Genomic DNA, 13,613 nt, shown 5'->3' on the forward strand with positions numbered 1-13,613 from the left:
CTATATACAGTCTATATACCGTCTATATACAGTCTATATACCGTCTATATACCGTCTATATACCGTCTATATACCGTCTATATACCGTCCATCTACCGTCTATATACCGTCTATATACAGTCTATATACCGTCTATATACCGTCTATATACCGTCTATATACCGTCTATATACCGTCTATATACAGTCTATATACAGTCTATATACAGTCCATATACAGTCTATATACCGTCCATATACAGTCCATATACAGTCTATACATTGGACATAAATGACTGTAAAAACACCAGGAAATCAGCTCCAAGTGATTTTAAATGAATAAATTCTAAAATGTTCCCTAGTATAATAAAGAGATATGGTCAAATATTATATCTGTTAGGGCTTCTTGCTGTTCATTTGCAGTCTACAAATGATTTGTAAAGTTCCGGCCCCCCGATCATCCACTCAAGAAAATAAATAATCCACCGGCTGAATATAGTTGATGATCCCTGCACTATGGTCATCATGAATTATTGTGACTACAGGAGTTGGCAAGCTGCACAAAACAGATCTGGGACCAGGTTATGTTGCCTCTGCTCCTGGGGCAGGAGAGGAGCTAGCTAGCTGAGCTGGACATCCTGCCTACCTGGCTGGCCTTTTAAGGCTGCTCCTTCGTTGCTCCCTCTCTCCCTGGGCCTCGGACAAACGTACGCACTCACACACACACGCATATGTCACGAGACACACACACATATGCTCACGCACGCACACTGAACACACACACACACTGAACACACACACACACACATGCCTTAGAGCATATCTTCCACCCAGCCAAGCCAAGTTTCCCCCCATGATCCTAACAAAGGAGGCCGGAGCCTTCTCTCTCTCTCTCTCTCTCTCTCACTCACTCACTCACTCACTCACTCACTCACTCACTCACTCACTCACTCACTCACTCACTCACTCACTCACTCACTCACTCACTCACTCACTCACTCACTCACTCACTCACTCACTCACTCACTCACTCACTCACTCACTCACTCACTCACTCACTCACTCACTCACTCACTCACTCACTCACTCACTCACTGTCTGTCTGTCTGTCTGTCTGTCTGTCTGTCTGTCTGTCTGTCTGTCTGTCTGTCTGTCACTATCTCTCTCTCTCTCTCTGTCCCTCTTTCTCACTCACTCACTCACTCACTCACTCACTCACTCACTCACTCACTCACTCACTCACTCACTCACTCACTCACTCACTCACTCACTCACTCACTGTCTGTCTGTCACTATCTCTCTCTCTCTTCCTCCCCCTTTCTCTGTCTCTCTCTCTGTCCCTCCTTCTCTTTCTCTCTCTCTGTCTCTGTAAAGGATGTCACTGTGTGACTAATGGGAGGCATGCTAATTAAGAAAACAATTGTTTTCTTTCTTCTCTTAGATGCATTATTTTAGGCCTATAGGTTGATTAGAGACATTATTTTAGGCCTATAGGTCGATTAGATGCATTATTTTAGGCCTATAGGTCGATTAGAGGCATTATTTTAGTCCTATAGGTCGATTAGAGGCATTATTTTAGTCCTATAGGTCGATTAGAGGCATTATTTTAGGCCTATAGGTCGATTAGAGGCATTATTTAGGATTCTGCATTCACTGCAGTAGGTAGGAAGGCTTTTATGTCTCAATGTGTTGCATATGTACAACACAAACGTCGACAGTCCAAAATCAACCTCTGTTTTTTGCATGTTGCCTATAAGCTTTACTCCACTTCCTGTTTCCTCTATACCTTCTGTACCTCTGCTCCTGTGTTTGGACTTCCTGTTTCCTCTATACCTTCTGTACCTCTGCTCCTGTGTTTGGACGAGGAATGCCTCTCTGTCTCTGATGAAACTATAAAGAAATATGTTGTAAAACTTATGAAGATAAAAAGTACCTGTTATAAAAGTTATGAAGTTAGAAAGGGTATATTATAAAATGTATAAAAATAGGTTATGTTATAGAAGTGTCTCCCAGTGAGATTTAAACACACCACTCTAGCCCTCCCAGCTCTGTACCTGTATGTAGGTAGTAGAGGCTGTAACGCTACATTAGACCATTCTATTAAAAGACCGTGGTGCAGGGTGGAAGTTGCCCTAGGATAGTGGTGCAGGGAGGAAGTTGTCCTAGGACAGTGGTGCAGGGAGGAAGTTGCCCTAGGACAGTGGTGCAGGGAGGAAGTTGTCCTAGGACAGTGGTGCAGGGAGGAAGTTGTCCTAGGACAGTGGTGCAGGGTGGAAGTTGTCCTAGGACTGTGGTGCAGGGAGGAAGTTGCCCTAGGACAGTGGTGCAGGGAGGAAGTTGTCCTAGGACAGTGGTGCAGGGAGGAAGTTGCCCTAGGACAGTGGTGCAGGGAGGAAGTTGCCCTAGGACAGTGGTGCAGGGAGGAAGTTGCCCTAGGAAGTTGTCCTAGGACAGTGGTGCAGGGAGGAAGTTGTCCTAGGACTGTGGTGCAGGGAGGAAGTTGTCCTAGGACAGTGGTGCAGGGAGGAAGTTGTCCTAGGACAGTGGTGCAGGGAGGAAGATGTCCTAGGACAGTGGTGCAGGGAGGAAGTTGTCCTAGGACTGTGGTGCAGGGAGGAAGTTGCCCTAGGACAGTGGTGCAGGGAGGAAGTTGTCCTAGGACAGTGGTGCAGGGAGGAAGTTGCCCTAGGACAGTGGTGCAGGGAGGAAGTTGCCCTAGGACAGTGGTGCAGGGAGGAAGTTGCCCTAGGAAGTTGTCCTAGGACAGTGGTGCAGGGAGGAAGTTGTCCTAGGACTGTGGTGCAGGGAGGAAGTTGTCCTAGGACAGTGGTGCAGGGAGGAAGTTGTCCTAGGACAGTGGTGCAGGGAGGAAGATGTCCTAGGACAGTGGTGCAGGGAGGAAGTTGTCCTAGGACAGTGGTGCAGGGAGGAAGTTGTCCTAGGACAGTGGTGCAGGGAGGAAGCTGTCCTAGGACAGTGGTGCAGGGTGGAAGTTGCCCTAGGATAGTGGTGCAGGGAGGAAGTTGTCCTAGGACAGTGGTGCAGGGTGGAAGTTGCCCTAGGATAGTGGTGCAGGGTGGAAGTTGCCCTAGGACAGTGGTGCAGGGAGGAAGTTGCCCTAGGACAGTGGTGCAGGGAGAAAGTTGTCCTAGGATAGTGGTGCAGGGAGGAAGTTGCCCTAGGACAGTGGTGCAGGGAGGAAGTTGTCCTAGGACTGTGGTGCAGGGAGGAAGTTGTCCTAGGACATTGGTGCAGGGAGGAAGTTGCCCTAGGATAGTGGTGCAGGGAGGAAGTTGTCCTAGGACAGTGGTGCAGGGAGGAAGTTGTCCTAGGACTGTGGTGCAGGGAGGAAGTTGCCCTAGGACAGTGGTGCAGGGAGGAAGTTGTCCTAGGACAGTGGTGCAGGGAGGAAGTTGCCCTAGGACAGTGGTGCAGGGAGGAAGTTGCCCTAGGAAGTTGTCCTAGGACAGTGGTGCAGGGAGGAAGTTGTCCTAGGACTGTGGTGCAGGGAGGAAGTTGTCCTAGGACAGTGGTGCAGGGAGGAAGTTGTCCTAGGACAGTGGTGCAGGGAGGAAGTTGTCCTAGGACAGTGGTGCAGGGAGGAAGTTGTCCTAGGACTGTGGTTCCCAAACTGTGGGGCACGATGGTTCGGCAGGTTTTAAAAAATGTATTTTTTTGGTAACCGTATTACCGCGACACCAGCGGTTATCAGTCATGAAGGCAGTCAAATTACGATTCTCCAAGCTCTGATGCTGCTGATGGTCATTAGTAGCCTACCAAACTAGCTAACTGCCTGGTACTCAGCACTCTATTGTCCCTCTAATCACTCTGACATAAATACAAAATGTATTCAGAAATCGAATCAAACACTTCATGAGAGCCCATGAGCTCATGTTGCGCAACATTTTAATCGGCTATGCAATTGCGTGAGAAAACAGAGTGATGGCCTCTATTAAAAAGAGGAGGATGCCATCAGCTTTCTGTAGGCTAGGCCTTCTATATTTATTTCTCAACTTTTCTAATATTAAGCACATTGCTTATCTTTACAACAGGAGTATAGCATACCTGGCTGGCATGAAAATAAACCACAGAAAAGCGTCCTCCATTCGCTATTTAAGTGCATAGATGACATGTCTTTTTCCCCCTCTCCCTGTTTTGAGACAAGGACAGAGATAATGGCCCATTCTAAATCAAAACAAATTTCACACATATATTATTTAGTGTATGTAAAGACAAGATTACATCAAGAATAGTCTGATGGGTGACAATATTAGCCTATCACTTGTGAATTATATATTATCACTTGTGAATGATGCCCAGCATAAGAAAAAATGACTTTTTTGAGACTTGTTTGTAAAATAGTCTCACACCTCATGAAGCCTAGCCCATAGGCCTATATGTTTTAATAAGATTTGTATCTAAACTAAAGTGGCCAAATAACTTCTTAAAATTAAGCACATTAATCCGCTTTACAAGGGGTGTAGAGCCTAACTGGCATACATAAGCAGCGTGTGAGTTTCAAGTTTGGGGAAGATAATTTTCACCATAAAAATGCACCTTTATAATAAAAGCATTACATGTATAATTGCATTTGCTGTCACTTTTGATAATGGTGTTTTCCTGCTAATGGAACATTCACGCTTATATCCTACTGCCGTGTTCGCATTGCTGCGCTTATAATGTGAAGAAATAGCCTAATAGTTTATCAACATTTTAAGCTAAATGTTTTGATCTGTTGCGTCAGCCATATTGCCTTAAAACTTATTTTTTCATGCGAGTAGTTGTATTAATTTGGGAATCTATCGCATCCCACAACTGTCCCAGACTATGTTTGGAATATTTATTTGTTGCACAGAATAGAATAGGTCAACTTTTGTACTGTGGGGGATAGTAGATTGACATAGGCTTTTGCTGTTCGTTAGGCCTACTCATCTTGTTGGCTGCCGAAAAGTAAATGTGGACAGTTCTTCCAATATCTCCAATATGCCGCTCGGAATTGGATCAGGACGTGCGCAGTTGAGTCCCCGATGTGTCTGTCTTCACTTGTAGCCTGTGAGAAAGACCCGATCACGTGACGGAGAGCCGTGTGAGTGAGAGGCGCTTCGGATTGCACAGCACTCAGGGAGAAGGGCACAACACAGCACTCCGGGCCGCAAAAGGCATGGATCTTTTTAGGGTGCATTACGGCCACACAAAGAGGATGCCGCCGTGAAATTCGAGGCATTATCAAGTGCTTGGCAAATTGCGAATGAGAGACTGATGAAGTGTGTACAGGCTGAGCAAAAAAACAAAGCAGAGCTCATGCCTTTCAAGCAACTTTTTTCAAATCATCATTAGAGTCTCATCATGCAGCCTTACAATGTATTACAAATCAAAACATATAGCCCAACGTAGAAGAACTAAAGTTACATTAATAACTCTAAATGAAGCATATAGGAGTAACTATTTCTTTGTTAACCGCTCAACACAGAATAGTCGTATGTCCGCACTCCCTCAAATCGTTTGGAGAAAATATCCTTTCTATTTTACTCAGCTTTCTTCAATTGTATTCTTCATACTATAAAATAATGACACAGAATTATAAGCAAATCTTGTCTGCTAAATGAACTAGTGTAGCCCACAGCCATTTGGCATAGCCAGATCAGGACCTAACATAAGGGCAACTCAGAGTATGATATTCTGTTCTTCTGAAATAGACTACATTTTCTTCATATCATGTTTCTTTAGACCTGTCTAACATAAATAATGGATTTATTGTGACGGTGTAGGCTATATAATTTTTTAATGGCTTGTAGACAATGTGTGGAGATGCTAAATGTGTTTATGTTAATTAATGGTAAATTACCGTGAGACCGACAGTTATTTCCTTAACAATCACTGGCTGTCGTGACCGCCACAGCCCTAGTCCGGCTTTAAACTTGAAAGTTGTAATAGTAGAATGAACAAGGTGCAATTTCTAAATTGGGTAGTGCATCATCGCCCAAGTTGGGTAGTACATCATCGCCCAAATTGGGTAGTGCATCATCGCCCAAGTTGGGTAGTACATCATCGCCCAAGTTGGGTAGTACATCATCGCCCAAGTTGGGTAGTGCATCATCGCCCAAGTTGGGTAGTACATCATCGCCCAAGTTGGGTAGTACATCATCGCCCAAGTTGGGTAGTACATCATCACCCAAGTTGGGTAGTGCATCATCGCCCAAGTTGGGTAGTACATCATCGCCCAAGTTGGGTAGTACATCATCGCCCAAGTTGGGTAGTGCATCATCGCCCAAGTTGGGTAGTGCATCATCGCCCAAGTTGGGTAGTACATCATCGCCCAAGTTGGGTAGTACATCATCGCCCAAGTTGGGTAGTGCATCATCACCCAAGTTGGGTAGTACATCATCGCCCAAGTTGGGTAGTACATCATCTCCCAAGTTGGGTAGTGCATCATCTCCCAAGTTGGGTAGTGCATCATCACCCAAGTTGGGTAGTGCATCATCGCCCAAGTTGGGTAGTGCATCATCGCCCAAGTTGGGTAGTGCATCATCGCCCAAGTTGGGTAGTGCATCATCGCCCAAGTTGGGTAGTACATCATGGCCCAAGTTGGGTAGTACATCATCGCCCAAGTTGGGTAGTACATCATCGCCCAAGTTGGGTAGTGCATCATCGCCCAAGTTGGGTAGTACATCATCGCCCAAGTTGGGTAGTGCATCATCGCCCAAGTTGGGTAGTACATCATCGCCCAAGTTGGGTAGTACATCATCGCCCAAGTTGGGTAGTGCATCATCGCCCAAGTTGGGTAGTGCATCATCGCCCAAGTTGGGTAGTGCATCATCGCCCAAGTTGGGTAGTGCATCATCGCCCAAGTTGGGTAGTGCATCATCACCCAAGTTGGGTAGTACATCATCACCCAAGTTGGGTAGTGCATCATCGCCCAAGTTGAGTAGTACATCATCGCCCAAGTTGAGTAGTGCATCATCACCCAAGTTGGGTAGTGCATCATCACCCAAGTTGGGTAGTGCATCATCGCCCAAGTTGGGTAGTACATCATCGCCCAAGTTGGGTAGTGCATCATCGCCCAAGTTGGGTAGTGCATCATCGCCCAAGTTGGGTAGTGCATCATCGCCCAAGTTGGGTAGTGCATCATCGCCCAAGTTGGGTAGTGCATCATCGCCCAAGTTGGGTAGTGCATCATCGCCCAAGTTGGGTAGTGCATCATCGCCCAAGTTGGGTAGTGCATCATCGCCCAAGTTGAGTAGTACATCATCGCCCAAGTTGAGTAGTGCATCATCGCCCAAGTTGAGTAGTGCATCATCGCCCAAGTTGAGTAGTACATCATCGCCCAAGTTGAGTAGTACATCATCGCCCAAGTTGAGTAGTACATCATCGCCCAAGTTGAGTAGTGCATCATCGCCCAAGTTGGGTAGTGCATCATCGCCCAAGTTGAGTAGTACATCATCGCCCAAGTTGGGTAGTGCATCATCGCCCAAGTTGAGTAGTACATCATCGCCCAAGTTGAGTAGTACATCATCGCCCAAGTTGGGTAGTACATCATCGCCCAAGTTGAGTAGTGCATCATCGCCCAAGTTGGGTAGTACATCATCGCCCAAGTTGGGTAGTACATCATCGCCCAAGTTGGGTAGTACATCATCGCCCAAGTTGAGTAGTGCATCATCACGCAAGTTGAGTAGTGCATCATCGCCCAAGTTGGGTAGTACATCATCGCCCAAGTTGAGTAGTACATCATCGCCCATGTTGGGTAGTACATCATCGCCCAAGTTGGGTAGTGCATCATCGCCCAAGTTGGGTAGTACATCATCGCCCAAGTTGGGTAGTACATCATCGCCCAAGTTGGGTAGTACATCATCGCCCAAGTTGGGTAGTACATCATCGCCCAAGTTGGGTAGTGCATCATCGCCCATGTTGGGTAGTACATCATCGCCCATGTTGGGTAGTACATCATCGCCCATGTTGGGTAGTACATCATCGCCCAAGTTGAGTAGTGCATCATCACCCAAGTTGGGTAGTGCATCATCGCCCAAGTTGAGTAGTACATCATCGCCCAAGTTGAGTAGTACATCATCGCCCAAGTTGAGTAGTACATCATCGCCCAAGTTGAGTAGTACATCATCGCCCAAGTTGAGTAGTGCATCATCGCCCAAGTTGGGTAGTGCATCATCGCCCAAGTTGAGTAGTACATCATCGCCCAAGTTGAGTAGTACATCATCGCCCAAGTTGGGTAGTGCATCATCGCCCATGTTGGGTAGTACATCATCACCCAAGTTGAGTAGTGCATCATCGCCCAAGTTGGGTAGTACATCATCGCCCAAGTTGAGTAGTGCATCATCGCCCAAGTTGGGTAGTGCATCATCGCCCAAGTTGAGTAGTACATCATCGCCCAAGTTGGGTAGTGCATCATCGCCCAAGTTGGGTAGTACATCATCGCCCAAGTTGGGTAGTGCATCATCGCCCAAGTTGGGTAGTGCATCATCGCCCAAGTTGGGTAGTACATCATCGCCCAAGTTGGGTAGTACATCATCGCCCAAGTTGGGTAGTGCATCATCGCCCAAGTTGGGTAGTGCATCATCGCCCAAGTTGAGTAGTACATCATCGCCCAAGTTGAGTAGTACATCATCGCCCAAGTTGAGTAGTACATCATCGCTCAAGTTGAGTAGTACATCATCGCCCAAGTTGAGTAGTACATCATCGCCCAAGTTGGGTAGTGCATCATCGCCCAAGTTGGGTAGTGCATCATCGCCCATGTTGGGTAGTACATCATCGCCCAAGTTGAGTAGTGCATCATCGCCCAAGTTGGGTAGTACATCATCGCCCATGTTGGGTAGTACATCATCGCCCATGTTGGGTAGTACATCATCGCCCAAGTTGAGTAGTACATCATCGCCCAAGTTGAGTAGTGCATCATCGCCCAAGTTGAGTAGTGCATCATCGCCCAAGTTGGGTAGTACATCATCACGCATGTCAGCTAACGTTTTTTTATTTCTGTTTTTTATCCGTTAGATATTGGAATTTTTTTGTCACTCAAATATCACATAAATACACATTAGACAAAATGTATTTCATTCAGGTTTAGATATCTAGATAGACAGTTAAGTATCTAGAGGGAGAGAGAGTTAGATATTATTTTTGATTATTGATTATGCAATGCAGCCATGTCATGTCTAACTCACTGACTACTGTAACAGTTCCCATGGTGATGATAGAATGTTTTCCTTCCTGTTCCTCCCCCAGGCGGAGACAGCGGCCAATAGGATCTGTAAGGTGTTGGCTGTCAACCAGGAGAATGAGCAGCTGATGGAGGACTACGAGAAGCTGGCTAGTGATGTGAGCACTCTGTCCCTCCTCTGTCCTCCTCCTCCCCTTAATGTCCCTGCACCACCGTCTCTCCCACCTCTCTGCCCCATCTCCCTGCTCCCCTCACCTCCTTCTTCTACAAGTCCAGAGGATTGTTGCTCAGACAGTGTAGAGACCGTAGAGACTCAGACCTCACCAGGTCCCACAACACAGGTGACACGATGTTCAGGGTGACAATCAAGTATCAGAAATATACAACTCTATGTTCAGGGTGACAACCAAGTATCAGAAATATACAACTCTATGTTCAGGGTGACAACCAAGTATCAGAAATATACAACTCTATGTTCAGGGTGACAACCAAGTATCAGAAATATACAACTCTATGTTCAGGGTGACAACCAAGTATCAGAAATATACAACTCTATGTTCAGGGTGACAACCAAGTATCAGAAATATACAACTCTATGTTCAGGGTGACAACCAAGTATCAGAAATATGATAAGTGTAACGCCACAAAATTAATAGCCTGGGTACCCAGATCTGTTTGTGCCATCATGCCACTTCTTCAAACTCCTTGTCTTGTTTAACATGATAAGGAGTGGGTAGAATGATACCACAAACAGATCTGGGACCAGACTAACAAATTTAATTGTGCTTCAGTTAATTAGCTTCCTAATTTTCTCACTGTCCTAAAGACACGAGTTATTCACTATTAGTAACAACATTCTCTCTCTGTCTCTGTCCATTCCTTTTCTCATTGTTTTAACCTCTACCTTTAACCGCTCCTTGTTTTTGCCCTCGTTGCCCCGTTATACCTGCGCTGTCTGTCCCCTCTCCCTAAATCATAGCTCTTGGAGTGGATCCGTCGCACCATCCCCTGGCTGGAGAACCGTGCTCCAGAGAACACCATGCAGGCCATGCAGCAGAAGCTGGAGGACTTCAGGGACTATCGCCGCCAACACAAACCCCCCAAGGTTTGACTCCCGCTGGGGCCAACACTTGGATTGTTAGACTTGTGTCATTAATTAATTAATTAATTCTGTACTTTGTGTTGTATCTGTGAAAGGGGGGGGGGTCCCCTTTAAAAAGAGACAAATGTTTCAGAATAATACGGGAAAATGTATGTTAGCTACTTTGGATGAAAGGGTCTACTGTTTTATGTAGGCGGGTGGCCTTGCTCAAGCATTTACATTTACATTTACATTTTAGTCATTTAGCAGACGCTCTTATCCAGAGCGACTTACAGTAGAGTGCATACATTTTATTACATTTTACATACTGAGACAAGGATATCCCTACCGGCCAAACCCTCCCTAACCCGGACGACGCTATGCCAATTGTGCGTCGCCCCACGGACCTCCCGGTTGCGGCCGGCTGCGACAGAGCCTGGGCGCGAACCCAGAGACTCTGGTGGCGCAGCTAGCACTGCGATGCAGTGCCCTAGACCACTGCGCCACCCGGGAGGTCAAGCCTTTGTTTCTGTGAGCCGGGAATGGATCACAAGGCAGGAGACATCTGAGTATTATGTAGTATGATGTAGTACTATTTCGTGTTATGCATATTATGTATTTTATTTGTTGTTTTGTTTCCTGTTTGGAGCCCAGGAAGAGTAGCCGTTGCCTTGGCAGCCGTTAATTGGGGATCCCAATCAAATACTAAATGCTATGTGTTTTTACTGTGTGTTTTTACTGTGATTATTAAAAGGTCCAGGAGAAGTGCCAGCTAGAGATCAACTTCAACACCCTGCAGACCAAGCTGAGGCTCAGCAACAGGCCTGCCTTCATGCCCTCCGAGGGGAAGATGGTGTCGGTAGGTAGCCCACGTCGTACGCTACCTAGTGCACTAAACACATACCTCACATACCTCTCTCTCTGTCTCTCTGTCTCTGTGTCTCTGTCTCTGTGTCTCTGTGTGTGTCTCTCTCTCTTTCGCTCTCTCTCTCTCTCTTCAGTTAAATTAAATTAAATTCAAGGTGCTTTTTTGGCATGGGAAACATTTGGTTAACATTGACAAAGCAAGTGAAGTAGATAATATACAAAAGTGAAATAAACAATAAAAATGAACAATAAACATTACACTCACAGAAGTTCCAAAAGAATAAAGACATTACAAATGTCATATTATGTATTTTTACAGGGTTGTAATGATGTGCAAATGGTTAAAGTACAAAAGGGAAAATAAATAAACATAAATATGGGTTTCATTTACAGTGGTGTTTGTTCTTCACTGTTTGCCCTTTTCTTGTGGCAACAGGTCACACATCTTGCTGCTGTGATGCACACTGTGGTATTTCACCCGGTAGATATGAGAGTTTATCAAAATCGGTTTGTTTTTGAATTCTTTGTGGATCTGTGTAATCTGAGGAAAATATGTGTCTCTAATATGGTCATACATTTGGCAGGAGGTTAGGAAGTGCAGCTCAGTTTCCACCTAATTTTGTGGGCAGTGTGCACATAGCCTGTCTTCTCTTGAGAGCCAGGTCTGCTTACGGCGACCTTTCTCAATAGCAAGGCTATGCTCACTGAGTCTGTACATAGTCAAAGCTTTCCTTAAGTTTGGGTCAGTCACAGTGGTCAGGTATTCTGCCACTGTGTACTCTCTGTTTAGGGCCAAATAGCATTCTAGTTTGCTCTGTTTTTTTGTTCATTCTTTCCAATGTGTCAAGTAATTATCTTTTAGTTTTCTCATGATTTGGTTGGGTCTAATTGTGTTGCTGTCCTGGGGCTCTGTGGGATGTGTTTGTGTTTATGAACAGAGTCCCAGGACCAGCTTGCTTAGGGGACTTCTCCAGGTTCATCTCTCTGTAGGTGATGGCTTTGTTATGGAAGCTTTGGGAATCGCTTCCTTTTAGGTGGTTGTGGAATTTAATTTAATGTCTCTCTTCTGGATTTTGATAATTAGCGGGTTTCGGCCTAATTCTGCTCTGCATTATTTGGTGTTTTACGTTGTACACGGAGGATATTTTTGCAGAATTCTGCATGAAGAGTTTCAATTTGGTGTTTGTCCCATTTTGTGAATTCTTGCTTGGTGAGCGGACCCCAGACCTCACAACCATAAAGGGTAATGGGTTCTATAACTGATTCAAGTATTTCGACCGATTATCAAATAAAATAAAAATGTATTTGTCACATACACATGGTTAGCAGATGTTAATACGAGGGTAGCGAAATGCTTGTGCTTCTAGTTCCGACCATGCAGTAATATCTAACAAGTAATCTAACCTAACAATTTCACAACAACTATCTTACACACAAGTGTAAAGGAATGAATAAGAATATGTACATATAAATATATAAATGAGTGATGGCCGAACGGCATAGGCAAGATGCAGTAGATGGTATAGAGTACAGTATATACATATGAGATGAGTAATGTAGGGTATGTAAACATTATATAAAGTGGCATTGTTTAAAGTGGCTAGTGATACATTTATTACATCAATTTTTTCATTATTAAAGTGGCTAGAGATGAGTCAGTATGTTGGCAGCAGCCACTCAATGTTAGTGATGGCTGTTTAACAGTCTGATGGCCTTGAGATAAAAGCTGTTTTTCAGTCTCTGGGTCCCCGCTTCGATGCACCTGTACTGACCTAGTTTTCTGGATGATAGCGGGGTGAACAGGCAGTGGCTCGGATGGTTGATGTTCTTGATGATCTTTATGGCCTTCCTATGACATCGGGTGGTGTAGGTGTCCTGGCGGGCAGGTAGTTTGCCCCCGGTGATGCGTTGTGCAGACCTCACTACCCTCTGGAGAGTCTTACGGTTGTGGGCGGAGCAGTTGCCGTACCAGGCGGTGATACAGCCCGACAGGATGCTCTCGATTGTAAAAGTTCTGTAAAAGTTTGTGAGTGTTTTTGGTGACAAGCCGAATTTCTTCAGCCTCCTGAGGTTTAAGAGGCGCTGCTGCGCCTTCTTCACAACGCTGTCTGTGTGGGTGGACCAATTCAGTTTGTCCATGATGTGTACGCCGAGGAACTTAAAACTTTCCACTTTCTCCACTACTGTCCCGTCGATATGGATAGGGGGGTGCTCCCTCTGCTGTTTCCTGAAGTCCATGATCATCTCCTTTGTTTTGTTGCCGTTGAGTGTGAGGTTATTTTCCTGACACCACACTCTTGAGGGCCCTCACCTCCTCCCTGTAGGCCGTCTCGTCGTTGTTGGTAATCAAGCCTACCACTGTAGTGTCGTCTGCAAACTTGATGATTGAGTTGGAGGCGTGCATGGCCACGCAGTCATGGGTGAACAGGGAGTACAGGAGAGGGCTGAGAACGCACCCTTGTGGGGCCCCAGCGTTGACGATCAGCGGGGTGGAGATGTTGTTTCCGACCCTCACCACCTG

General features: G+C 45.7%; 1 protein-coding gene across 1 annotated transcript in view; it reads left to right on the top strand.

The window, feature by feature from the left end:
- Positions 1 to 13,613, top strand: part of actn1 (actinin, alpha 1) — an 81,607-nt gene that overhangs the window by 43,467 nt on the left and 24,527 nt on the right. Inside the window, exons 8-10 of the mRNA XM_039008785.1 lie at positions 9,210 to 9,302; positions 10,124 to 10,249; positions 10,980 to 11,084. Coding sequence (XP_038864713.1) covers positions 9,210 to 9,302; positions 10,124 to 10,249; positions 10,980 to 11,084 — 324 coding nt within the window. The remainder of the gene's footprint in view (positions 1 to 9,209; positions 9,303 to 10,123; positions 10,250 to 10,979; positions 11,085 to 13,613) is intronic.

Source organism: Salvelinus namaycush, chromosome 15 (genome assembly GCF_016432855.1).
Source record: "Salvelinus namaycush isolate Seneca chromosome 15, SaNama_1.0, whole genome shotgun sequence".
Taxonomy (NCBI): domain Eukaryota; kingdom Metazoa; phylum Chordata; class Actinopteri; order Salmoniformes; family Salmonidae; genus Salvelinus; species Salvelinus namaycush.